This window comes from Neoarius graeffei, chromosome 26 (genome assembly GCF_027579695.1).
Source record: "Neoarius graeffei isolate fNeoGra1 chromosome 26, fNeoGra1.pri, whole genome shotgun sequence".
NCBI lineage: Eukaryota > Metazoa > Chordata > Actinopteri > Siluriformes > Ariidae > Neoarius > Neoarius graeffei.
The window spans coordinates 52,413,673-52,439,790 of record NC_083594.1 but is presented as its reverse complement, the minus strand read 5'-3'; the positions used below and the strand labels follow the sequence as shown (position 1 = coordinate 52,439,790).

The 26,118-nt window shown below is 41.0% G+C and overlaps 2 protein-coding genes across 2 annotated transcripts in view; both read right to left on the bottom strand.

Moving 5' to 3' along the window:
* Positions 1-10,301, bottom strand: part of sort1a (sortilin 1a) — a 32,774-nt gene extending 22,473 nt beyond the window's left edge. The window contains exon 1 of the mRNA XM_060910856.1: positions 9,945-10,301. Coding sequence (XP_060766839.1) covers positions 9,945-10,181 — 237 coding nt within the window. The 5' untranslated portion in view covers positions 10,182-10,301. The remainder of the gene's footprint in view (positions 1-9,944) is intronic.
* Positions 10,302-15,426: 5,125 nt separating this feature from the next.
* psma5 (proteasome 20S subunit alpha 5) lies at positions 15,427-25,584 on the bottom strand. Its single transcript, XM_060910137.1, has 10 exons — positions 25,518-25,584; positions 24,767-24,805; positions 23,188-23,254; positions 22,835-22,961; positions 19,985-20,052; positions 19,741-19,848; positions 19,407-19,465; positions 19,165-19,267; positions 17,605-17,691; positions 15,427-15,783 (listed from the first exon to the last, which is right to left on the bottom strand). The coding sequence occupies exons 2-10, from the start codon at positions 24,793-24,795 to the stop codon at positions 15,706-15,708; spliced, it is 726 nt and encodes a 241-aa protein (XP_060766120.1). The 5' UTR covers positions 24,796-24,805; positions 25,518-25,584; the 3' UTR covers positions 15,427-15,705.
* Positions 25,585-26,118: the final 534 nt, after the last annotated feature.

Here is a 26,118-nt window from a genome sequence, read left to right as displayed (position 1 = left end):
CTGAACAGCCAATTTCGGCTAGTTGTTATTGGTTAAAATCAACAAAATCGTCACTTCCAGGGAAGCCGGGCTTCTCTGGGACTAAACGAGACAGTGGGAGGGACAAGAAGCCGGGCTGATAAAGGATTATTGGAGGTGGTGTTTGAAAGACATGAGGAGGGCGGTACTTCGGCGAGAAACACGGAAGTATCATCAGTCAGTCCCTAGCGGATGTCGAGAAAGTGTAGCTGTGTGCTAAAGTGCTGTCCGAATTTCTTTTCATATAAACGGTTCTTCTCATTGATGTCTCTGTACATTACTCTGTAAATAAATGTAAATATTACTCGTTGTGCTCCGTTAACTTTCATCCATTCTATCAGTTTGATCATTCGTGAATTCACTCGTTTATTTCATTTGTAGTTCAATCTGGTTGTAGGCTAGCTTGAGCCTTATTGGGATCTGCAGTGCTAGCTGCTAACAGAAATTGGTGAAGTCTCTGGAAAGCACAACCAGCTGGTATGACAGGGTCACAGACCATTTTCTGGAAAAGGAGCGGAGGGCAGAATTTGTGTATAAATAGTGTTCATGTTCATGAATCTGAAGTGTGTATATTGTTCAGTAATGTTAAGAGAATGGTGGGCTCTGTGTTATAGGTTATACCTGGGTATAATATTCAAGGTTCTGTGTGTTGCATAGCCTACCTGGTTATGAATTTCTAGACTGTGTTGCAGATGTTGTTCAAGGATGTGTTGCACAGCTGGGTGTTGTGTTAAAGACTCTGTGTTGCATATCAGGGTATGATGTTCAAGGCTCTTTGTTGAATAGCCAGTGATTTTTGGATGTTTGATATTTTTGATTAAGGATATGAGGCACTAGCCTGGCAAGCCAGACTAACATGAAATGTACAAGCAAAAATACTTTCTGCCACTAGGTAGGGTTGTCTAGTTCACTATGCTAATGGGGCACACCTTTCTATGCTTTGATATCCAGCCTACAGGTTTTACGATGAATGCGTAAAATGGGCTTCCCCTGTTTTAAAAACCAGCAGCCGCCACTGATTCATTTATACACTCAATACTTGGTTGGGGCTCCTTTACCATGAATTACTGTATCAATGCGGTGTGGCATGGAGGTGATCAGTCTGTGGCACTGCTGAGGTGTTATTGAAGCCCAGGTTGCTTTGATAGTGGCCTTCAGCGTATCTGTATTTTTGGGTCAGGTGTTTCTCATCTTCCTCTTGACAATACCCCATAGATTCTCTATGGGGTTCAGGTCAGGCAAGTTGGCTGGCCAAACAAACAGTAATATCATGGTCAGCAAACCATTTGGTAGTAGTTTTGGCACTGTGGGTAGGTGTTAAGTCCTGCTGGAAAAGGAAATCAGCATCTCCAAAAAGCTCGTCAGCAGATGGAAGCATGAAGTGCTCTAAAATCTCCTGGTAGATGGCTGTGTTGACTTTGGACTTGATAAAAATACAGTGGACCAACACCAGCAGATGACATGGCACCCCAAATCATCACAGACTATGGAAACTTCACACTGGGCTTCAAACACCTTGGATTCTGTGCCTCTCCACTCTTCCTCCAGACTCTAGAACTGTGATTTCCAAATTAAATGCAAAATGTACTTTCATCTGAAAAGAGGACTTTGGACCACTGAGCAACAGTCCATTTCTTTCTCTCCTTAGCCCAGATAAGACACTTCTGACATTGTCTCTGGCTCAGGAGTAGCTTGATATTAGGAATGCGAAAGTTGTATCCCCTTTCTTGAAGATGTCTGTTCGTGATGGGTCTTGATACACTGACACCAGCCTCAGTCCACTCCTTGTGAAGCTCTCCCAAGTTCTTGAATCGACTTTTGACGATCCTCTGACGATCCTAACTTTCAGCTTTCATTTTAAAAAACAAAAATCGCAGATTTATAACTCAATTTTTATATGGCATAGTGATTTTGAAAAGTTACTACTTTTGGTGAGGTAGTGACCTTGACCCTGAGGCTTTCCGTTTAGATCAAAAACACACGATCACATTGGTTTTGGGTTTGCGGAAAATGGAGTTACAACGGTGATGAAATATTTTGCACGTTTTATTACGGTTATGATTATTCTGTGAGCGCACCAATCCTTAGGTGTATAAAGTTACAACTTAAAATACAATTAGTGATAACTGTAGACTTTTCAGTGGACTACAACCTTTTTATGTGAATACGATGTAGTCAACCATTTATCATGTCCCAGATCAAGCCGCCATCTTTCCACAAATTTGCCAAATTCTGAATAGGAGTATTCACATCAAAGATTTAGTTTTTCATTTTATTTCAAATTAAAACCATCATTCAAAACCGTACAGTTTATTGACCAAGTATATTTAGTGGGGCACCCCTACAGTACCCAGTTTCTGAGACAGACCAATGTACGTGTGTCACAAGTAATGTTAAAGCAAAAGAATCATTGAGCAGATATGGCAGTGATAACTCGACATTTCTACCGTGCTCCTCTCTGTGGTCATCGTTTCATCCGACAGAATTATTTCCCCCTTTTCTGTTGATCCATGAAATTGAGAAAGCTGGACAGACTGAGTGACCTCACATGCCACTATGCCACTTTCAATTCATCTCCCAGGTTGAAGGTCATATGTGACAAATAATCATAATTCAAGCATTACAGAACATAATGCGTCTCTCTCGCTCTCGACCATTTTGACTTCATTTCTCTCAGACTCCACTTCACTGCCCAGCTCTGATTCTCCCTCACTTTGTCCATTTCTTGCCATTCCCCCCTTCTCTGTGTCCATCAGCCTCTGCGTCTCTCTGCTTGTCTTTCTTCTTGCATTTGTCCGTCTCTCCATCTCAGATTCATTCTTCTGCTTTTCAGTTCCTCGAAGCACACCACCCTACATTGTTTCCACCAGCAGAACATGATCCCCCCCCCCCATCCTATAAAAATGTGTCCCGACAGCACAAGTTATTTTAGCTTCTTTAATTTTTTTTTTTTTTTTATTACAAAACTTTAAAAAAAATTTAAAAAAAAAAGCAGGAATCCAGAAACCACAGGCTTCTCTCTGGAAAGAAAACATTTAGACAGGTGTGCAGCCACAAAAAGAACACATGGTAAAGTTGATGTCTAAAAATAAAAAAAAATTTCAGTGTTTGAGAAGGAGCAGAACTTAAAATAGTTACCCACTTTGTTCATGAGGGATGTTTAAAAGATGCAGTGCAGAGATTTTAATGTTTAAAATAACGTCTCCAATATCAGCCTCTTGTCTCAATCCTGTTTTAAACCAGGACTTTGAACCAGAATTTTTTTCCTATTGGTTCGTTCCGAACAGAAACGGAATTTTAACGTTTCCGGTTTTGGGTTCCACCATTAAATAGACGTTCCCGAACCGGTTAGAACAAAAAAAAATTTGTTCCCAGAACGGTTAATTACATTCCCTGCCAGCTGTTTAACAAATGCCTATAAAATTATGTCTGTCTCATCCACCTTAAGCCAAATGTAGGCTAATCCTATTACAACCTTCATTAAATAAGACAAGAAATAATTCAAAACAATTATTTCAAATGTTGGCGATTTGGATTCTCAGTATGTCTTCCCATCTACACAAACAGAAAAAGTGCCAAAAATGAAAGAGAATTCGTTTAGTGTGTTACCAAAGGCTAGTCAGGCCCTATGCATTGACAGGCTAACAGAGGTTAACGTCATTTAATGTTCGCGAGCCTCTCATTAACGTGGACAAATATATTGATATCGTGTTTGAAATTGACGTTTTTGAATAACGATAGACTGCAATATTTACCTCTTATTTAAGATGTGGAGACGTGATAGTAGTCCACCCTCCCGCTCTCTCCATTCAGTCAGCGAACGTCACACAGGAAGTGAACCCCAGCGGGTCATAGAAACTTGCGCAGGAGAAGAATGACTTTGTAGGCTACGGAAACTTTGAGGAACGAAATAAAAACCAGTATTAACCGGTTACCATTATTTTTAATAAGCGTTTCTGTTCCAGAACATAAAAAATAAAGTTTCTGGTTTCGTTTCTGTTCCATGTAAAATAGAAAAAGTTCCTGGTTTTCGTTCCTTGAACCGGTTCAAAGCCCTGTTTTAAACACGTGCTTGTCCACTTTCCACCCCGACAACTCTGAAGCACGTTTCTCCTCAGTCACACAGAAGGGATGAAGATTTCAGAAGGCAGCAAGTAGTGAGTTCCCTCATGATTTGCACACCACATTTCCTTTGATTATTGTTCCAAGTGTGAGTGAGCGAGCTAATCATCTGCCTGAGCATGCTCTGTAATTCAGAGAATGTCATATGAACAAGCGAAAAGTGCAACGATGTCATTTAAGATGTTGTTCTTGATAACTTTGCACAAACGATTTCATGGTCAGACCAAAGTCAAAATTCCTGCCACAGTTAGAACAAGTTTGGTAACGTTGAGGAGTTCATGGTCGTGTGCATATGTTAATGAAACCCACAGGTCACAGCAGAGCCAATTTACATATTGTGACGCCCACAAAAGGAAATAAAAGCACACTGATAAATGGAAGCATGCCTGCTCGTCTTGCAGTGCCAATACTTTTGTTTTGATCGAAGGGCTCGGCTTATTCACAATTTATGGATTTAATAAGAAGTGATTTAGACTCAACATTTTCAAATAAATTATAAACCTGAAAGCATCATCTGTGTATTACAATCACAGTAACCTTTATGATTTGAAGAAGCGGATCGATCAGTCGAGGGTCACATTACAGCAAATTCACACTCAGAAGCCAAACTCCGATATGAATCTTTTTCCAAAATCACTGGATTTTCAGGAACATCACATGCTCCTACAAGCTACTTACAAATGTTCATGTCCAGCATGATAAACAAGGTACACCGAATTCCCCCCCTTTTTTTTTCTTCACCATTTTCCAGAATCACTTCTCATTACAATGACTTGAGGGAAAGTTCTGCTCATGAGGAGGACGTCCGTGTCGACTCGCTCCCTCGCACCGCTAACGGGTCCAATAATAAACCTGTTAAAGCCTAGGTCACAACCGGACGTACGATTTTTTGGCCGTGCGATTTTTGGCGTTTCCCAAATCGCTGCGTTTTTTTTTTTTCGTGGAGAAAGACGCACGTTGGCTGTAAGTTTGTCTTGTAACCTGAAGGAAAAAAAAAAAAAAAAACATAAGCGCCCGTACAGTTTGACATGACAAAGAACCTCTGCAGCCAGTCTACGGCTCGAAAATCAGCACGCCACACGCACGCCCTCCATGCGTTTCTTGCACGTAGACCGGCCGTAGGAGCACGTACGGCCGGTTGTGACCGAGACTTTACGCAGTCATTGCAGGATGTAAGTCAACATGGCATTAGGGAGAGTCCCAAGGCAAATAAAACAAAAATACAAATGTTTATTTTCCATGTGCGTGCACATCATGCAGTCTCAATTAGGGATCGACCGATGTGTTTTTTTCAGGGCCGATACCGATTATTATGGAATTGGGATGCCGATAACCGATAAATGTAAACATTATAATTCACATGAAATTAAACACAGCACACACTGACAGACCTTCATATCCATGAAATGTATGTTTAATTGTAAAATTGAACATGAAATTTTGTGCAGGGAGATGCCAGCAGCATTTGTACAATAAAGTCAAACATTAGTTAGAATAAAATGAGAAATAAAATAAAATCACTCCCTACTATATTGCAGCTCACCATTTTCAGTGGAAAATAAATGAAAATACACTCTGGATTATTTTACACCAAGAACGACTTACCAACTTCAAGTAGTTTTGAAATAAAAGTGGAGCTGCCTGCAGCATTTTTTAAAAAGTAAAAACAAAGTAGGCCATCACTCCCTATTATGTAACAACTTAACAAGTAACCATCTACATTCTAATGCTTTTAATGCCCAAGCCTAATATTCCCAATTTAGGAGGATTATATTGTAGTGAAGGAAGCATTACATGTAGTTTCAGCGAGACTAGTTGGTTGTAGGCTAATTCAAGTGCTTCCTTCCGTAAGCTAAGTTTGCCTGGCTACACAGATGCAAATGGACAATTTTAACGAGTAGTAGATGAAGAATGTAAACATATAATGTGCTTTTGCAACTTGTGTGTTTGTGACTTATTGCAGCAAAAGCAGCGTGTCCTTACCTTGAAGTGGGATCTGCTTCTGCCTAAGTGCCCATACGGCCGCCTTGAAACAGTTCACAGCGTTTAGCTACGCGTGTTGATTGGCTGTATCCCTTGTGCCGCTTCTGCCCGAGTGCCCGTACGGCCGCCTTGAAACAGTTCACAGCGTTTAGCTACACGTGTCGATTGGCTGTATCTCTTGTGCCAAACAAATCAGATGTTGTGGTGGGTGGGACAGTGTTCTTGAACTCAGAGAGGCGAGTGCAGGAAAGGACGTGCAGTGACAGTCGCGTTAGGAACAAAATGGCTGCAAAAAGGCATGTTATCGGCATATCGGTAGAAATTATGGCCGATACCGATAACCCTAAAAACGCAGAATATCGGCCCGATATATCGGCCAGGCCGATTATCGGTCGACCCCTAGTCTCAATAGCAGCAAGCGACACGACGTGCAATTTTCTCAACTTTATAGAAGTCAGGTACACTGCATTCAAGCGACAAATCCAAATGATTCTTCAGACCAATCGAACTGCATGTGCAGTTCAACTTTTTTTTTTTTAATTTCACCCTTTCACAACTTTTGTATTGCTTGGATTTCTACAAAAAGTACAAAAAAAAGTTTTTATCCCCCCCAAGATGAAACCCTGTCCTGTCATACAAACTCTTATTCCATCGGTTTAGAGAGGTTATGTAGAAAAATTAAGCTACAAACATCGCAATTGGACGTGCAGTGTTGTGTTAAAAGACGTGCTCCTGAGAACACCAGTCACAGGAACATCTTTAATACCTTCAGTCACATGGGAAGGTGAATGTCATGTGCGTGAAAACTGACCCAGCATTGCAGGAAAAAGGACCTGTAGAACTTCCGCTTCACATTTATGGGAATTATTTGGGAAAAGGTTGTGTCCGGTGACACGAATGTGTGAAATTTCACAGAAATTCCTCGTTGAAATTTGACATGGGTGTCACTAATGGCCGAGTAAGCGCGGGTTATGAATGTTAATGTGTGACCCTTTTGTTAAGCTAAATTAAACAAACCACACGACAGCCTGAACCTTTCTTGCAGAGTGTGTATGAGGAATTCCTCAAACATGTATGTGCACAGAGCCTGCTCATTTCCACCCATCTGCCCGTCCTGTCATAAAACACGCAGAGCAGCAGCAAACATGAACACGCTGACGTTCTTCTGACACACTGTTTTCAGTAACATCAGCAGTGTGCATGCACACGCGTGCATGTCCCAATATAACTCATTCCATACAAACCACACCTAAAGTGTTGGGAATGTTCGGAATCAAAAGTTAAATATTCCACAAATTCTTTGGAGCTCGTTTGTGCTGTGGATTTTGAAATCAATGAGTTTCCTTTGGCACCAATTTAAAACGTCCAGAGAAGAAAAGAAAAAAAATAAATAAATCCTCGTCTGACTCCAGTGCATGTGTATCTGGAAAATCAACTTTCTCTCACACTCACCTCAGCTTTGTGCTCATCAGTACTCTTCTCTAAGCAGCAAGTTTCCTCTGAATCGTTCAGAATATTAAAAGGATAAAATGGTGCACATGGTGTGAAACGGGTGCAAACCTCCAGAGACAGGCTTGTCCTGGCTGATCAACGACATTTGTGTGAAACAGGAATTTGTGCAAGTTTCCCCTTTTTTGGCAGCTTCATGTTATACAGCAAATTCCTCTGATGTGGAAAACAAAGTGGGTCTGAAATTACTCTCAATGTTGAGACATTTTACTAAAATATTTATCAATTTAATTAATTTTCATAACCGCTCCTCTATGATGGCTCTATTCACCACACACAGGGGCAGACGCACACACCCCCACAGTGGGGGGACACACCCACCACTACACAGAATAAAGCGGTTGTAGAAACGTCACTCCTCTTGACCATGAAAATGAACATATGCTACGACAAAACCAAAATCAAACCCCACTGATCAGAGATGATCTCGTTTATCTTTACTGTATTTAAAGTCAGTGAACTCAAATGAACGGTCCAACTGTAAATCCAGGTCCAGTTTCCTGTCCTCAGCACACACTGCTGAACTTTGCTTTTCTGTGTGTACTTTTTGGGTTTCAGCAAAACACAATCACCTGGTGCATGACTGATGCCTTCACTGTTGAGAGTGGAACGGAGCAAAGTCAAACAACAGAGAGAGAGAGAGAGAGAGAGAGAGAGAGAGAGGCAAAAGAAAGCTCAAGAATGAGACGAAACCAGAGAAATAAAAATAAAACTGATTTTTAGACAGTTCGGGGTTAATGGAGAGAGTTCATGAGTGGTGTTTTTGAGTTTTACTTTATTTGCACAGAGAATGTTTACTGCTGTGCGTGCGTCTGTCTGTCTCTCACTCCCCCTTCATGAGTGTCTGTCTGTCTCCATCCATCTCTGAGAGTGTCTCAGTGTCTATGAACACCCCTCTCGCCCCCCCCCATTTCCACACGTGTCTCTCTCTCTCTCTCTCTCCCCCTTTCCCAGGCTCCATGAATCAGTGTCCGTGTCTCTCTCCCCCATGAGCGTCTGTGTTTCTCCCCCCCCCCGCCCCGCCCCTTCCATGGGTGGGTGTGTGTGTGTCTGTCTGTGTCTCTCTCACACACACACACCCAAACTCTCCAGCACGCACATGCGCGCTCTCTCTCCCTCCCCATAAGCATCTGTCTGTGTCCCCCCCCCAGTGTTTCTCCCCCCCACCCCCACCCCTTCCGTGGGTGTCTGTATGTGTCTCTTTCCCAGTCTCCATAGCTCTCTCTCTCTTTCTCTCTCCCCCCCTTATCTCCAACTCTCTCTCTCCCCTCCTTATCTCCACCTCTCCGGCACGCACGCGTTTTTTTCTCTCTCTCCCCCCCCACTAAAAAAAAAAAAGTGTCTGCATGTGCCACTTTCCCAGTCTCCTTGAATCAGTGTCCATATCTCTGTCTCACTTACCCCCCCCCAATCTCCGGCACTCTCTCTCTCTCCCCCCTCCCACAAGTGTCTGTATGTGTTTCTTTCCCAGTCTCTCTCTTGCTGTCTGTCTCTGCGTATAGCTCGCTCCCTCTCTAAAAGAGATTATTACAGGCCACTTTACAGAATTAAAAACTGCACCTTTAAAAGCACTGTGGCAGCTGACTGACAATTTAAAACAACTGTCATTTTCTACATTGACACATTTCAAACTGAGCACAAATATAGTAAAGATATAAACTGATTTCAAATCAGCTCATTGGAAAAGGGGAAAATAAAAGTTAAAAAAAAAAAAAAAATTCAGACTCAAGTCTCTCCCCACCCCCACACAATCTCTCAAAAAAAAAGGACCACATATTTCGATTACGTTCATTATGTCTTATATTAAATATAGTTGTTTTTTTCTAGATGTCTGATAAAAAAGAAAAAAAAAACTAAAAAAGGACCACGTTTGCTTTAGAAAGTGGTCCAGGACAAATCGGACTCCAAAAACATACTTCACTTAACAAAACAGTAAATTAAAGAAAAAAAAAAAAAACCACCATCTTTTTGAGCAGCTTTAGGTTGACTGATCATCAGTACAGTCCATGATCACTAGGTTTTATTAGATGTACCACAAAGTATTTTACAAATCAAATATCAATATTGTATGAATTAAAAAAAAAAAAAAGCACTGAGTATTCTCAAGTGTGAATGCATTTATACATGCCCACTTCAAGTGCAACTGGAAACACGTTTATAATCAACGTCTTCAAATATTTTTTGGTGTCACTTTGTCAGCAAACCCCCAACAAAACTGAAATATCGCTCACACGTATCGCGAGGAGGAAAAGTATCGCGATATTTATTATTGTTCGACATATCGTCCATCCCTAAGTTTCAAGAGTACTCACAGTGTGTGTGTCCTCCTGCAGCCTGGCTTCATACTCCTGCAGCGAGTGACACGACTCTCCCACAGACTCGTCACTTCTCCTCTCAGCCGAATCTTCCGAACCGAACCCGCTTTCCCAGGTCGCTCTCCTGAGGGACGCCGTGTTTTCTCTCCGACTCGGACTCAGTGCGGAATTCACGTCCAGACACGGCGCCGCTGAAACCAATAAAACTACCACAGGCCACCACACGGCTCTCATGCTTACTCTAAACAGCGTAAAAACCGGATTATTTATTTGGAGCGAAGGTTTAAAAGTGAGAAATCTGTGTGAGCATCGCTCTGCGTGGCCAGCGCCTGCTGCTCACATCGCTGCCGTGGCGCGGTCTCGTGCGTTTACTGATGCGCGAGTTCAGCTCGAATTGAGAAGGCGGAGTCAAAGAGCTCGGTTGGTCCGTTCAAACCGCCCACTCGCGCACCTTAACGCACACGATTGGCCGCTTAAAAGGGCCGGCGGAATTTAATTGGACAACACGCCTGCCGTGTGAGAGCCGCTCGGCTCAGGCGGAGAAAAGTTAAAAATCGTGCCTCGAGCGACAGAAAGTAGTTTAGCCACGCCCCCTGGTGATGGCTCTCAGGGAGCTGATTGGTCGCCTCGGCATCATCCTGTCTGACCAAAGAGTCACAATAATATAACGGAAAAGTTCTGTGAAATAATGTTTTTAACCGAACCTTATGTTCTAAGTCACCATTAGCATGGAGATTTACTCAACAGCAGCCAAACCACAAAACAATCATGTGATATTTCAAATAACATGAACTACATTTTGTTCCAGCCAAGTTTAACTTGCGACTCAGCTGAAAACACACAGGTTATGTGGTTTTAGGTTCCTCAGATCATTTCCATATCATACACAGTGGTGCTTGAAAGTTTGTGAACCTTTCAGAATTTTCTATATTTCTGCATAAATATGACCTAAAACATTATCACATTTTCACACGAGGCCTAAAAGTAGATAAAGAGAACCCAGTTAAACAAATGAGACAAAAATATTATACTCGGTCATTTATTTATTGAGGAAAATGATCCAATATTACATATCTGTGTGTGAGTGGCAAAAGTATGTGAACCTTTGCTTTCAGTATCTGGTGTGACCCCCTTGTGCAGCAACTAAACGTTTGCGGTAACTGTTGATCAGTCCTGCACACCAGCTTGGAGGAATTTTAGCCCGTTCCTCCGTACAGAACAGCTTCAACTCTGGGATGTTGGTGGGTTTCCTCACATGAACTGCTCGCTTCAGGTCCTTCCACAACATTGCGATTGGATTAAGGTCAGGACTTTGACTTGGCCATTCCAAAACATTAACTTTATTCTTCTTTAACCATTCTTTGGTAGAACGACTTGTGTGCTTCGGGTCATTGTCTTGCTGCATGACCCACCTTCTCTTGAGATTCAGTTCATGGACAGATGTCCTGACATTTTCCTTTAAAATTCGCTGGTATAATTCAGAATTCATTGCTCCATCAGTGATGGCAAGCCGTCCTGGCCCAGATGCAGCAAAACAGGCCCAAACCATGATACTACCACCACCATGTTTCACAGATGGGATAAGGGTCTTATGCTGGAATGCAGTGTTTTCCTTTCTCCAAACATAACGCTTCTCATTTAAACCAAAAAGGTCTATTTTGGTCTCATCCGTCCACAAAACATAACATTTTTCCAATACCCTTCTGGTTTGTCCACATGATCTTTAGCAAACTGCAGACAAGCAGCAATGTTCTTTTTGGAGAGCAGTGGCTTTCTCCTTGCAATCCTGCCATGCACACCATTGTTGTTCAGTGTTCTCCTGATGGTGAACTCATGAACATTAGCCAATGTGAGAGAGGCCTTCAGTTGCTTAGAAGTTACCCTGGGGTCCTTTGTGACCTTGCCAACGATTACACGCCTTGCTCTTGGAGTGATCTTTGTTGGTCGACCACTCCTGGGGAGGGTAACAATGGTCTTGAATTTCCTCCATTTGTACACAATCTGTCTGACTGTGGATTGGTGGAGTCCAAACTCTTTAGAGATGGTTTTGTAACCTTTTCCACCCTGATGAGCATCAACAACACTTTTTCTGAGGTCCTCAGAAATCTCCTTTGTTTGTGCCATCATACACTTCCACAAACGTGTTGTGAAGATCAGACTTTGATAGATCCCTGTTCTTTAGATAAAACAGGCTGTACACTCACACCTGATTGTCATCCCATTGATTGAAAACACCCAACTAATTTTACCTTCAAATTAACTGCTAATCCTAGAGGTTCACATACTTTTGCCACTCACAGATATGTAATATTGGATCATTTCTCTCAGTAAATAAATGACCAAGTATAATATGTGTCTCATTTGTTTCACAGGTTCTCTTTATCTACTTTTAGGACTTGTGTGCAAATCTGATGTTGTTTTGGGTCATATTTATGCAGGAATATACAACCCCAATTCCAAAAAAAGTTGGGACAAAGTACAAATTGTAAATAAAAACAGAATGCAATAATTTACAAATCTCAAACTGATATTGTATTCACAATAGAACATAGACAAGATATCAAATGTTGAAAGTGAGACATTTTGAAATTTCATGCCAAATATTGGCTCATTTGAAATTTCATGACAGCAACACATCTCAAAAAAGTTGGGACAGGGGCAATAAGAGGCTGGAAAAGTTAAAAGGTACAAAAAAGGAACAGCTGGAGGACCAAATTGCAACTCATTAGGTCAATTGGCAATAGGTCATTAACATGACTGGGTATAAAAAGAGCATCTTGGAGTGGCAGCGGCTCTCAGAAGTAAAGATGGGAAGAGGATCACCAATCCCCCTAATTCTGCGCCCACAAATAGTGGAGCAATATCAAAGGAGTTCGACCGTGTAAAATTGCAAAGAGTTTGAACATATCATCATCTACAGTGCATAATATCATCAAAAGATTCAGAGAATCTGGAAGAATCTCTGTGCGTAAAGGTCAAGGCCGGAAAACCATACTGGGTGCCCGTGATCTTCGGGCCCTTAGACGGCACTGCATCACATACAGGCATGCTTCTGTATTGGAAAATCACAAAATGGGCTCAGGAGTATTTCCAGAGAACATTATCTGTGAACACAATTCACCGTGCCGTCCGCCGTCCGCCGTCGCCAGCTAAAACTCGATAGTTCAAAGAAGAAGCCGTCTCTAAACATGATCCAGAAGCGCAGACATCTTCTCTGGGCCAAGGCTCATTTAAAATGGACTGTGGCAAAGTGGAAAACTGTTCTGTGGTCAGACGAATCAAAATTTGAAGTTCTTTATGGAAATCAGGGACGCCGTGTCATTCGGACTAAAGAGGAGAAGGACGACCCGAGTTGTTATCAGCGCTCAGTTCAGAAGCCTGCATCTCTGATGGTATGGGGTTGCATTAGTGCGTGTGGCATGGGCAACTTACACATCTGGAAAGACACCATCAATACTGAAAGGTATATCCAGGTCCTAGAGCAACATATGCTCCCATCCAGACGACGTCTCTTTCAGGGAAGACCTTGCATTTTCCACCATGACAATGCCAAACCACATACTGCATCAATTACAGCATCATGGCTGCGTAGAAGAAGGGTCCGGGTACTGAACTGGCCAGCCTGCAGTCCAGATTTTCACCCATAGAAAACATCTGGCGCATCATAAAATGGAAGATATGACAAAAAAAAGACCTAAGACAGTTGAGCAACTAGAATCCTACATTAGACAAGAACGGGTTAACATTCCTATCCCTAAACTTGAGCAACTTGTCTCCTCAGTCCCCAGACGTTTACAGACTGTTGTAAAGAGAAAAGGGGATGTCTCACAGTGGGAAACATGGCCTTGTCCCAACTTTTTTGAGATGTGGTGTTGTCATGAAATTTAAAATCACCTCATTTTTCTCTTTAAATGATACATTTTCTCAGTTTAAACATTTGATATGTCATCTATGTTCTATTCTGAATAAAATAGGGAATTTTGAAACTTCCACATCATTGCATTCCGCTTTTATTTACAATTTGTACTTTGTCCCAGCTTTTTTGGAACCGGGGTTGTAGAAAATGCTAAAGGGTTCACAAACTTTCAAGCACCACTGTACTACTTGCATATCATGCACACTCAGCTCTTCACTTTATGTTGTTTGTGTCGTTTATTGTCTGCACTGTTGCACTCTTGGACTTGTAGATTGTCGTTTTGTGATGTTTAATGTAGCACCATGGTTCTGGAGAAACGTTGTTTTAACTGTGTACTGTACCAACTGTCTCTGGTTTAAATGACAAATAAAAGAACCTTGACCTGGATATCAAACATGATTGGTCCAAAAGCAAATTGTTTTGTGACGTCATGAGGTTTATGAAACTTTTCCACACAATAAAAAAAAAAGTTAAAAATGGAATTTAGTACCGTTAAGAAACTAAATAACACACATACGAGAATGAGTCATCCAAAAAGAAGTCATATCAACGACAAACTAAAAATTTTACTTGATTTGGCAGCCACATGCAAAACTTTTTGGTCGAGTTGAGAACGGAGGTCTGAGGATACATTACGTGCCACTACGACACGTAATGTATCCTCAGTTTTGACAGCGTAAGAAATCTCATCTCATTATCTCTAGCCACTTTATCCTTCTACAGGGTCGCAGGCAAGCTGGAGCCTATCCCAGCTGACTATGGGTGAAAGGCGGGGTACACCCTGGACAAGTCGCCAGGTCATCACATAGACACACACAACCATTCACACTCACATTCACACCTACGGTCAATTTAGAGTCACCAGTTAACCTAACCTGCATGTCTTTGGACTGTGGGGGAAACCGGAGCACCCGGAGGAAACCCACGGGGAGAACATGCAAACTCCGCACAGAAAGGCCCTCGCCGGCCACGGGGCTCGAACCCGGACCTTCTTGCTGTGAGGCGACAGCGCTAACCACCACACCACCGTGCCGCCTAGCGTAAGAAATGTTTGATTAAAGTTTCTATATTGTGAGCACCGCTAAAACTGCTTGATGAAAAAGCCATGGAACAGGATGACCTGAAACGACAAATGATGCGGCCTCGATCGTGAAACGTAAACATTTTCTGCATGAACCCAGATCATACCTTTAAATGTGGCAAATTTTCTTTAACCACAGGTCTATCGTTGGACAGACTCTTCCATGTATAATTTGACACGGATAACACGTCATTACAGAGTCGGTGATAATTCGGTCGAGAGTGTATTGGGATATCGTAATCGTAAGAGACTGCTGAAATCACATTTAAAATGTCATTTCAGTTGTACTCTAACGCAGTATGAAGCAGGTTAGCTACACTCTATTGCTGTATCAGGAGGCCATCAGCAAGGACAAATTCACCACGTATTAACTGTTCCAGAAGTGCCGTAAGCACCGACGCCATACAAGGGGCCTGCTCAGACTCCTGATACGAGGACTGGGATAAATATGACGTTCTATACATCATTCACACAAGACACAATTCTTCTTGACTACAATTTTATTAGCGCATCGATTTGTAACAAAAAACATACCCCCCGCCCCCTTCTGTTTTTCACTCCACTGCAAGTACTGATGTTCTGTGGTATGTACAGAACTGTAGAAATAATTGTGTATCCTGAATTGACAGAGGAAAAAAACAAAAAAACAAAAAACTGTATAAAGAGTGGACTCCGGGCTGAAAAAAGGCAGCCAGGCTGCTGTGATGTTTGTTGTTATCCATCTGCACAGAGAACATCAGTCAGGCCTGTGCAGAACTGCTCTAGATGTCCTTGATGACGTCCTCGAGTTCCTCTTTTGTGTACATGTGGAACGTCTTGTTGGGCTCTATTGTAGCCAGCTGCAAAGTAAAAACGAGGGGGGGGGGGGAATAAAACGGACACATGGTGAGGGTTTTCCTGGACATGAATTCAACCGGGGCTCAAGTGCAACAAAACTAAGCTTATTTTATGGACAACTTCAGTCGAGTGAATTTGCAACAGGAGCTCAGAGGTTAAAGTTCTGTTCTCGTGAGAGGAAGGTTCTAATCCCTGAGATGGCAGAGAGCAACTGCTGGACATTAAAGAACTCCTTAAACATTGAAATTCTCTGAGCTGAAAGTCTGCCTCATGTGTAATTCGCTTGTGATGGAAGTAGTAAATGCCAAACGCGTGTCATGTAAAACAGAAATGCTGGTTGCAGCAGACCCTGAGAACTTAACTCTGATAACGGAGAGATTTTCATCCCCGTAACAAGATTTTAAAAATCATGGACCCACTGGCTCAGCTTCACAGACTCCACTTTGAAAACAGGAGAAAGGTATACCATTTCCACCAGCAGGGAACGGGTCCCGTGCTGGTTCTTGCACCAAATTTTGAACCCGTTTGGACCAAAAATAAATTGGTTCGGAAGCTGAAAAGTCGGTTCCCAGCTGCACATTATGCAAAAATGCTCCTTTTGTGAATGAAATTTTTTCTAACAAATCAGCCTGGTCTTTATAAACTGATGAACTTGTCCTGCCTTCATTTGCTTCCCTTTTCTTTATCTTTCAGCAGTCTGTAAAAAGAGGGAGCTCTGATTTCTTGTGAAATCTATTTGTACAGTAAATCACACAACAGCTCTTTCATACTTGAGATCTGTTTCCTGTGGGTTTTCGTGGCATTAGAGTGGTGTTACTTCCACCTATGGTGAAGTCCTGCGACTAAGGAATGCAATCACAGCTACGAAAAACAAAGATTACGCAGCCTGATAATAATCACGATTAATTTTTTTATTTCATCTCTTCAAACTGTCAAATTTGTATCACGATTTATTGTCACACGACACGTCAATATAATACCGAGTATACACTGAATCCTGAACGGAACCGTTTCAAGAACCTGCTCCCTGTTGGTCATAAAGCAGGATCAGGGAGCATCCGGTCTGGCTTGTGTTCGTGAAAGATAAATTTACACAATCTCGCTTTATAAAAATGTGACAATGATTAAAACACTTGGAAAATAACCAACAACAAGGTGGTGTGATGAAGAGAAGTTATTGTGACAATGCTGAAGTTCATCGATTTTCTTGAACAGAATGTACTCGAATGCTTTACTCCTCTCACACCACAGCAATACATCAAGAATGACCAATCTTAAATGCATTCAAGAACGTCATTGTTTTGAGCGGTTTATAGTTGAATTTAACGTTGGGGAACTTTCAGAAAACAACTTCTTTCCTGTCCTTCTGTTACAACAGCTACAAACAGATGTTCTGTCACCAGCCTCCTCCTCTCTCTCTCTCTCTCGAAGTGAAGAGGACCAAAAAAAAAAAACTTTTGCGACTGAAAAACAGAAGGAGAGTGTAAACTCTTTGGTCCTGAAAGTGATGCAAAACTTCATGAATGTTACAAACAGCTGATGCTTACCAAAACAAACAAAAAAAAAGGAGTACACAATTTATTACACACATTTTTAAATCACTTTATTATTAGTCATATTATACTATACGGGTTGAATAAACCGCGACTATAGAAACGATAACATCAGAATGACCACCTGAATATAATCTTGTGATTTGTATGTTAGAGGAGATTAATCAACACCTTCTGACCGATCAGATTTGTGGTATAAAAATCATCGTGTGAACCGTAAAAGTGCCTTTGTGCTCAAGGGGTTTGTACGTGATGCGGATTCAAGTTTACCTCAATGTTAGTCGCATTCAGCTTCTCCTCCATAACCTGCTTCAGGATGGTGAGGGAAGACTTAATGGCTTCTTTTAACGTCATGGACTGGAGCAGGGGAAAACAAAATCAACAACATTCATTTGAGTAGAAATTAAACTTTACTCGGCATCGCTGCTCACGTGTACCCAACTCGCTGCTCATTAGATCATAATATTTGCTCTCTTGTTTTGCCTTTTAATCAATACTATGTCTAACAACACACTGTATATCCAGACAGTCGAGACAAAACGAGTGGGAGTGAAAGTATCCGGGAAGAAATCTGTTTATCTGGAAGCAAAAAGTAAACCTGAGCTCCATGTGAATGTTTATCAAACTGCAAGGTCACACGAGCGGTCAGTCTGGTGATCACATAGAGAAGTTATGAAGAATCAGAACGTGAGCAGGCTGGGTGTCAAAAAAAAAAAAATTGGAACCATTTCCAACTTCCACAGTGACTGGGGTAAATTCCTGTCCTCAAATAACCTGCTGTTGGTTGTAGAAACAAAACTTGTGAGAGACTGCAGCATATGAGCAGCTCCACAAAAGCATTACAGCGCCACAAGGATCTGGACAAAGATGGGGGGTGGAAAGGAAATGAGAAACAAACAAACAAACAAACAAAAAACCCCACGAATTTTCAGTTTCAGATTCTTAAACATTTAAGATGGATCAGTACAAATATTTATCAAACCTTTAAAGGTCCGATGAAAAACTCCATAAGACTGTTTTCCCAAGTAAAATGACTTAAAATAAAAAGATAATATTCCTTAAAGCACCTTTTCCTCCCTCAAAATCTGTTTATTCAAGCAAAACCGAACCCTAAAGGACGACTTGGTCCCCAAACGTGACAAGGCAGTGCATTATTCCTCTTATACCACAGCAATTTGCCAACAATTACAAATTTTAATGTATTAAAAGCACAACATGACGGATTTACGGATACGTTTAATCACGTGGAACGCCTGATATAAAAGTTAGTTCTTGTCACGTGACTGAGAAACCACAAAGTTCAAACTCCTCTGTCCTGAAGACTTTCCCTCCGACTGTTACACCAGCGCCGACACCGGAGACTCCTTCCATAAAGGTTCACTAAATGTCTCCTTATAGAAATCCTCACTTCGACAATCGTACGCATTCTGCTTTGTTAAACAGGATTTCATTTTAATCTGTTAATTATTCGGATTATATCGTGTCACACGTCCACTGTGAACGAGCGCGATAACATTCGAATGAGGGCATTCATATAAACCTGTGATTTGGAGCTGTTGCTGGAGAAAATCCATGTCCTTCTGATCAATCAGGGGTGTGGGACATCTCAGAAAAAACGTGTACTCATGTTCATACAGTAAATGACGCACAATAAATTTCGGATCAGGTCGATTTCATTGCTCCGCACCTACCAGCCAATGAGAAATCAACATTGTGTGTGTGTCTCTTATTCTTTAAAAAAATAAATAAATAAAATAAAAATAAAACAAAGACTATCCTTTTGTGTCATGAACAACACAGCAGGATATTTCCTGTGTACCGTGTCTCTACCTTGTGATAGACTTCCTGCAGAGAGCTCTGGGCGCCCTCGGATGCTGACCCGATCGCCCTGGCATCGCACTGCACGAACGTCCCTGATGGGTCCATGTGGTACCTGAAGAAACATAAGACAAAACTCAACACGTGGAGGACAAGTCAGGTTTTACTCTGAACGCGATCTCGATCATTAGGATTCAGCGATCGTTAGTAACGCATGTTATAAATTTGAGCGAGATGGTCTTGAGGATACTTACAGCTGAGGTCCTTTTTCATCCACACCTCCAAAGAGCAAGGCAACACCAAAGGGACGGCTCTGGGGACGGGAAATAAGAGAGATTTTCATGAAACGGGAAGAAGAGACAATTGAGGATGAGAGCAGAACGGAGTCAATACTTGAAGCAGAGGTTTAAGATTTTAAACTGCTATAAATACAGTGATATACTGTACATGACCTGAAGGACTTATCTATACTTCAGCGTTTGACACTCGTTCTTACATGGAGCCACTTTCAGATCTCAGACACACCGTGTCTCTTATTTAACCTGAACATCATGCCTAGAGCGTGACTGTCTGAGGGAAGAGCTTTACCATGGCGCCGGGGTCTGCGTCTTCCTCTCCGAACTGCAGAGCCAGGTTTGACACGGCCTGCGTCACGCTCTCTACCGTCATCGTCTCGTTGTAGGTGAACCAATGGTTCTGCAGCAGGCACACACACACCAAAAAAAAACCCAGTGAAGCAGAGTGTCCTTGAAGCACTCCAACATTTTGCTCTATGGTCGTCCACGATTATAATTCGTTAAGAGTAAGCAATAAAGCAGAGGCCTGTACTGACCTGTGTTTCCACTCTCGCTTTGTCAATAAGTGTTTTAGCATCAGCGATCAAGCCACTCATCGCGCAACCTGTGGATAAACAACATGAGAATAAAACAGATCTGTATGCATACTTGCTGATTTTGCTCTTCCAATTCCCTCAGAAGAGAAATTCTGTCCTGAGAGAGTCCTGCGATTTTATTCTTTTCTTTAAAGGGCTGATGACACGTTTTTGACATCTTTGGCGATGTTTTATAACATAAAAAGTAATTCCCGATGATCCATATATTAATTCACGAAGGCACCTATTTTACAAGTTATGATAAAAAACGCGGCCATTTGGGCAAATTTGACGGGGCTGCAGCACCCAGGAGACGAATGAGGAGGAGGGGCTATATGACGTCAGCGAAAGAATCTTCCTCCTAACTTACCAGTTTGTTGTTGATGCGACAGGTGTTCAGTTTATCATTATTAGAATTATTATTATACATTATTACACACACACACACACACACACACACACACACACACACACATACATATATACATACACACACATACATATATGAGTGATTCCACGCTTATGGGTACTGAAATGGGGACATGAACTTATTCACCTAAAACCATTTCTTTTTTTACCATCAGGTCACAAAACATGTAATCTTTAATGAATGATATGTTAAAAGATAACTTTAATTTTCTGAGATGTAATAAAAACATATTTATATGCCAAAGTCAAGCCTATGAGTTCCAAAATGATGTCTGTTACATTACTTCTGTTACGATTGTCCATCTCGCGTCTGTTACACATTAATTACAATCTAGCTATATACCATGTTAATCTTATTGAAAGAATGTGTATGTTTATTATTACACATGGTATATAGCTAGAATTGTAATTATGCTGTAACAGACGCGAAGATGGACAATAGTAACGAAGTAATGTTAAACAAGACATTCATTTCTGAACTCACTTCAGGACTTTCTGACTTTGGCATATAAATATGTTTTTATTACATCTCAGAAAATTAAAGTTATCTTTTAACATATCATTCATTAAAGATTACATGTTTTGTGACCTGATGGTAAAAAAAGAAATAGTTTTAGGTGAATTTTTAAAAATAAGTTCATGTCCCCATTTCAGTACCCATAAGCGTGGAATCACTCATTCATATATATATATATATATATATATATATATATATATATATATATATATATATATATAAAAAGTTATTATGCCTTCACATTGTGTTGCCGGCTTTTGCTCCAAAACCCACAAGGATGGGGTAAGTTTATTCAAGTTTCCCAGAGATCCCGAGCTGCATGCGAAGTGGGTGAAGCAAGTCAGGCGCACTCGTGACAAGTGGGAGCCCTCACAAACATCCGTCCTGTGCTCTGAACACTTCGATTTGGATTGTTTTGACACCCTTCCCAGCTTAAAAGAATCTCTTGGGTGTTCAGTTCAGCACAAACGTGTGTTATGACCATCAGCAGTGCCTACAGTATTCTGGAGGGGGTCTACTAGTGGCTATGCCGGATCCAGCAGTCGCCTGGGACAAGGCGACTCCTCCAAAGACAGTCCTCCTGTCAGAACATGTGTTGAGAAACGACATAAGATAAAGGTACGTAGAGCTATAGAGTGCTCCGACATGATGCTAAAAATAGTAACCATGCGGTCTGCGCGGCCATCTTGGAAGTGACTCGCTCCAGAGCGCTCATAGAGTACACATCATAGAGTACACATTCATGATAATCATAAATGTAATCATAAAGTCGGCATGATATCAGTCATGTATTTGCTTGTGAAAGCTTGCGGCTTTCATGTAACTGCCGCCTAGCAACGAGAGGCAAAGGGTAAAGAGGGTAGGCTATCATAGATTCTATTCGGAAGAGATCAACACATGATTGCTTAAAAATTAGGTATTTTAACAATTTGCATCTGTTTTGTGATTATCGTGACACTTGTGTGTTATATAGAACTGTACGTTTTATCAGCACATCGAGGATCTTCCACCGGAGGCTTTAGCAAGTACTCGTAGCAACACTACACTTTACCCTTTGCCATGCGTTGTTAGGGAACGGTAGCAAGTACCCCGATGACTGACTTCAAGAATATGTAGAAAAAATTTAGAAATTATACTTTCCAAAAGTCATTTGAGCTTAGCGTATTGCATTTCCATTTATATTGTAGGTTCTTGCTGATGTTTTTGCGGAGTGTGACGCAGCTGCTGAATCAGAAGCTGCAGAGTTTGTATGTACTAGTTGTGAACATTCACATTATCATCAATCTCATTTATTTAAAATCAGATAAAATCATGCCATCATGATCACTGCTTAAAGTACCAGTATTTGGTTGTTCTTTTGTTCATTACTGTGATGCCAGCTGCCAAGTAGACCGGCGTTTTCATGCGCCATTTTCATTGAGTAGACAGCCAGTGAACAGCAGCGTGTTCTTCCGCTGACGTCACAGCATGGCCACGAGCCACGGACCCAGTTTTCTTGCGCTGTGCAATTAAAAGTTGGATATTCGCGTAACAACAGCTTCTTTTCACGTAATTATAACAGAAATCTAACATGTTTGCCATGTTGTATAGTTTATTTAAGAAATTGCATAGAGTCATGTTCATGTCATCAGCACTTTAAATCATCATCACACTGCTGTGCTGTCATTTCTTTTCACTCGTCGCGTTCTGCTTCTCCCGTTCGGTTTTTCTATTTTCTGTCATTTTAGTCATTCAGTCTCAGGCTGAGACTTTATAATGTCATGGGCATATAGTGTTACATGTCCAAATGGCATTCATGTCTGATAGAACGGAAACAGAAAAAAGAAAACATCACAGATTTGGCAGATGCACAGAAGCCACGTTACCGATGTGAGCGTCGATCTCTACGATCTTCTCGATGCTGCTGGGCTCCATGAGGGGAGACGTGATCCTCTTCTCCACAGCGAGACACACTCCTTCTGACGTCCGAATGCCGATAGCTGTCGAGCCCAACTGCAAAACACGTTCGCAAAATTCAAAGGAGAGTCTGAGCAACAAGAAATAACATACGGAACAATGATGGAAACTTTTTTTTTTTGATACGTAATATTCTAATTAGAACGTCACACCTTTGTGTCACCAATTGAGAATGATCGCTACACGAGCAAAGCGTGGATTTCCAAAGAATACCGATATCAATTTGGGAGCCCAACGTTGCATGCTTGAGCATCGCAAATACCTTGATAGCTTCGATGGCATACTCCACTTGAAAAAGTCTTCCTTCTGGAGAGAAAGTGTTCACGCCTCTGCGGAGAGAAACATCTCATCAATAAAAGTGAATTAAAGTAAAAAAAGGATGTTTTGTATTTCTGAAATACAATGAGGAAAAGAAGAAGAATCACAGTGCTTAATTTTGTATCCGACCCTGACATCAATGTTCAGGAAGAGATGATATCCAGCACTGACATCCTCTTAGTAACCAAACGGCTCTCTTCACGCTTCTTTTGCATTCATTATGTGAAAGATCAGAGGTACGAGCGTGGTCTTCTGTGTTTGTGTACTGGACGCGTTATTACCGTCAACACTGTATGCGTTCATGTCAAATCTGATCCCAATTCAGCACCTTTACTTGCACTAATAACTCAAACTCTCAATGATAAAGTGGACTCGAAATGTCTTTCAAAAAGGCGCTATGGAGTGGCGGCGGCTCTGCCGTGACGGACAAATTTATTTTTTTTTTTTAAATGTTAAACAGGAAAAAAAAAATTCAGTGAAATAATTTAAATAAATAAAAGCATATTTATTTTGTGCATTTGATGCCAGGTTGAATAGAAATATAGAAAAAGTATGGTTTTATTTTTGGGGCTTTGTAAGGTAGTGTTTAGGTGCTGAAGCAGACCACTGGGGGGGGGGGGGGGGGGGGGGGGGGACACGACAGTGAGCCTCCTGGCGTGTTTGTTTTTATTTATTTCTCTTCCGTTCAAGACTGTCACTTTTTCAGTTTTCTTATTTTCATTCATCACAAGTCTTGTTTTTAGCACTATTAATGCACAGTCACCTGTACAAAGCACACACACAGGTTTTTTTTGTTATCGTTATATTTTTATCTGTATATTGTTTAGTCAGTTCGTTCTTGGGATTTATTTATTTTTTTAATTCTATTTGATCCGGCACACACCGTACAGCTTGGTTGTTGACTTAATTACACATGTTCTCTTCCTCTCACACATGCTTATCATATCTTCATCATGCGACCTATTTTTGCACATCCCAGGACATACTGTACAGTTTGGACTTCAACAACTCGTGCACATAACCCTTAAATATATCCAATTTTGTATATTTCAGATCCTTCTATTTTTTATTCTGTGTATATAGCTACTTTTGTCTTTGCTAAATTCTTCTCTCTTAACTGTTCAAGCGCCAATCACCAAATACAAGGAATCTGCTGCGAGAACATACTTTGCAATAAATTTGATTCTGATGTTGTACGGTGTGTCTTTTTCTTTTTGCATGTCTGATAACTTGCTGCTGAAACATAATTTCCCAGGTTGGGATCAGTAAAGTAAATCGATCTATCTAGCCATATCTGCATCCATATCAAACATCTGTTCATGATTAAAACTTATATTCGATATAATAACTAAGAATAAAACACCACCCTGGGTGCTCTGAAAAACAGTCTGATGGTACAGATGTTAACGGGTCATCTCATCATGGACTCGGATTAAACTGCATCTCATGACTCAACCAGACTGAACCGAAAGTGAAAGTTCCTTCAGAAGCGTTAAATCAAGGACATTAAACTATTTTCTTACCTGTCGTATTCTGATCTTGTCAGGAACATCCTGAATCGTCTATAAAAAAAAGAAGAAAAGTCGGCAAATTTATGAAAATATCCTTCAGTAACTCCAGTTACATTCAGTGTTTATAAGTAAATGTTGCTAGCCTGCATGTGGGAAGGCCTCAAAACTATGCCAAAGCTGATTGGTTGATCCTCCTACCAAAGGCGGGAATACAAGATTTCCTTCAACTCGATTGGCTGAACGCGTCGTCAATCCTCCACCAGGCTCTCCATTCAAGCTCACACGAGCTAAATCACCACCACTCCATTCATCCATCGCTTATTATTGTCAAAGAGCTGCACATCGCAGCGATTTTATTTTAATAATCCAGACGTTCAATCAGAGGAACACCACAGTGCCGGTGTCCGACATTTGATTTAGCCAGACGCGAACTAACGGCCATTAGCTAAAAGCATGGATACAGTGTTAGCCAGCTAGCTGCCCCAACAACTCATTTCCCACCCGTATTTAGACTAATCTATCCTCCTGTGCGAGAAGACATGACTGCCAGAATACGAGTGAGAAACAAAAATCGCGAAGTCCCAAGTCAAGTTAGCTCCGGCGCTCGCCGGTAGTCTTATTCAGTCAAACTCTGATTTTATCACTTTTATAAATACTTTTGAAATGTTTTTAAAACTTTAACGTCGCGCCACATATTGTAAACGAAAATGTGTTTGTTACTTTTCACACATTTTAACGAAAAACTGTCAAACAAACACCTTACCTTCCCTTGCAGCAGAGTGAGTTTGCTTGTTTCAACAGTGCAGGAAGTGCGCCTGTTTAATGGTCCGGAAGAAACTGTGCCACGCAGAATATTAGTTCCTACTCAAAAATAGATAACCTTTTTGTGAAAACCATGTTTCTGACGCAAATTTAGAATATGAAATAAATCCTGTCTAAAAAAAAAAAGGCGACTTTAAATACATGCTTCATCTAAACATTGAATTGTAGATAACTTATTACCTACAACATGGACACATTGACTGAATACAGTTATTCAGGAAATATTTTTGGATGTACTAGTGCATCTCAAAAAATTAGAATACCATGAAAAAGTTTCTTTTTTCCCATAATTTAATTCAAAAAGGTAAACTTTCATATATTCTATATTCATTACATGTAAAGTGAAATATTTAAAGCCTTTTTTGTTTTAATTTTGATGATTATGGCTTATAGCTCATGAAAATCAGAACTCCAGTATCTCAAATTATTAGAATATTCCCTAAGATCGATCAAAAAAAGGATTTACAATACAGAAATGTCCAACTTCTGAAAAGTATATTCATTTATACACTCAATACTTGGTTGGGGCTCCTTTACCATGA

What these genes read in the sequence shown, in the direction of transcription:
- psma5 (XM_060910137.1), bottom strand. Translation starts at nt 24,795, where the DNA reads ATGTTCCTGACAAGATCAGAATACGACAG. An exon ending in ACAAGATCAGAATACGACAG is followed by an intron (nt 23,255 to 24,766) that starts GTAAGAAAATAG and finishes TTCTCTCCGCAG; the next exon opens with AGGCGTGAACACTTTCTCTC. An exon ending in TGCAGGAAGTCTATCACAAG is followed by an intron (nt 17,692 to 19,164) that starts GTAGAGACACGG and finishes CCCCTGCTCCAG; the next exon opens with TCCATGACGTTAAAAGAAGC.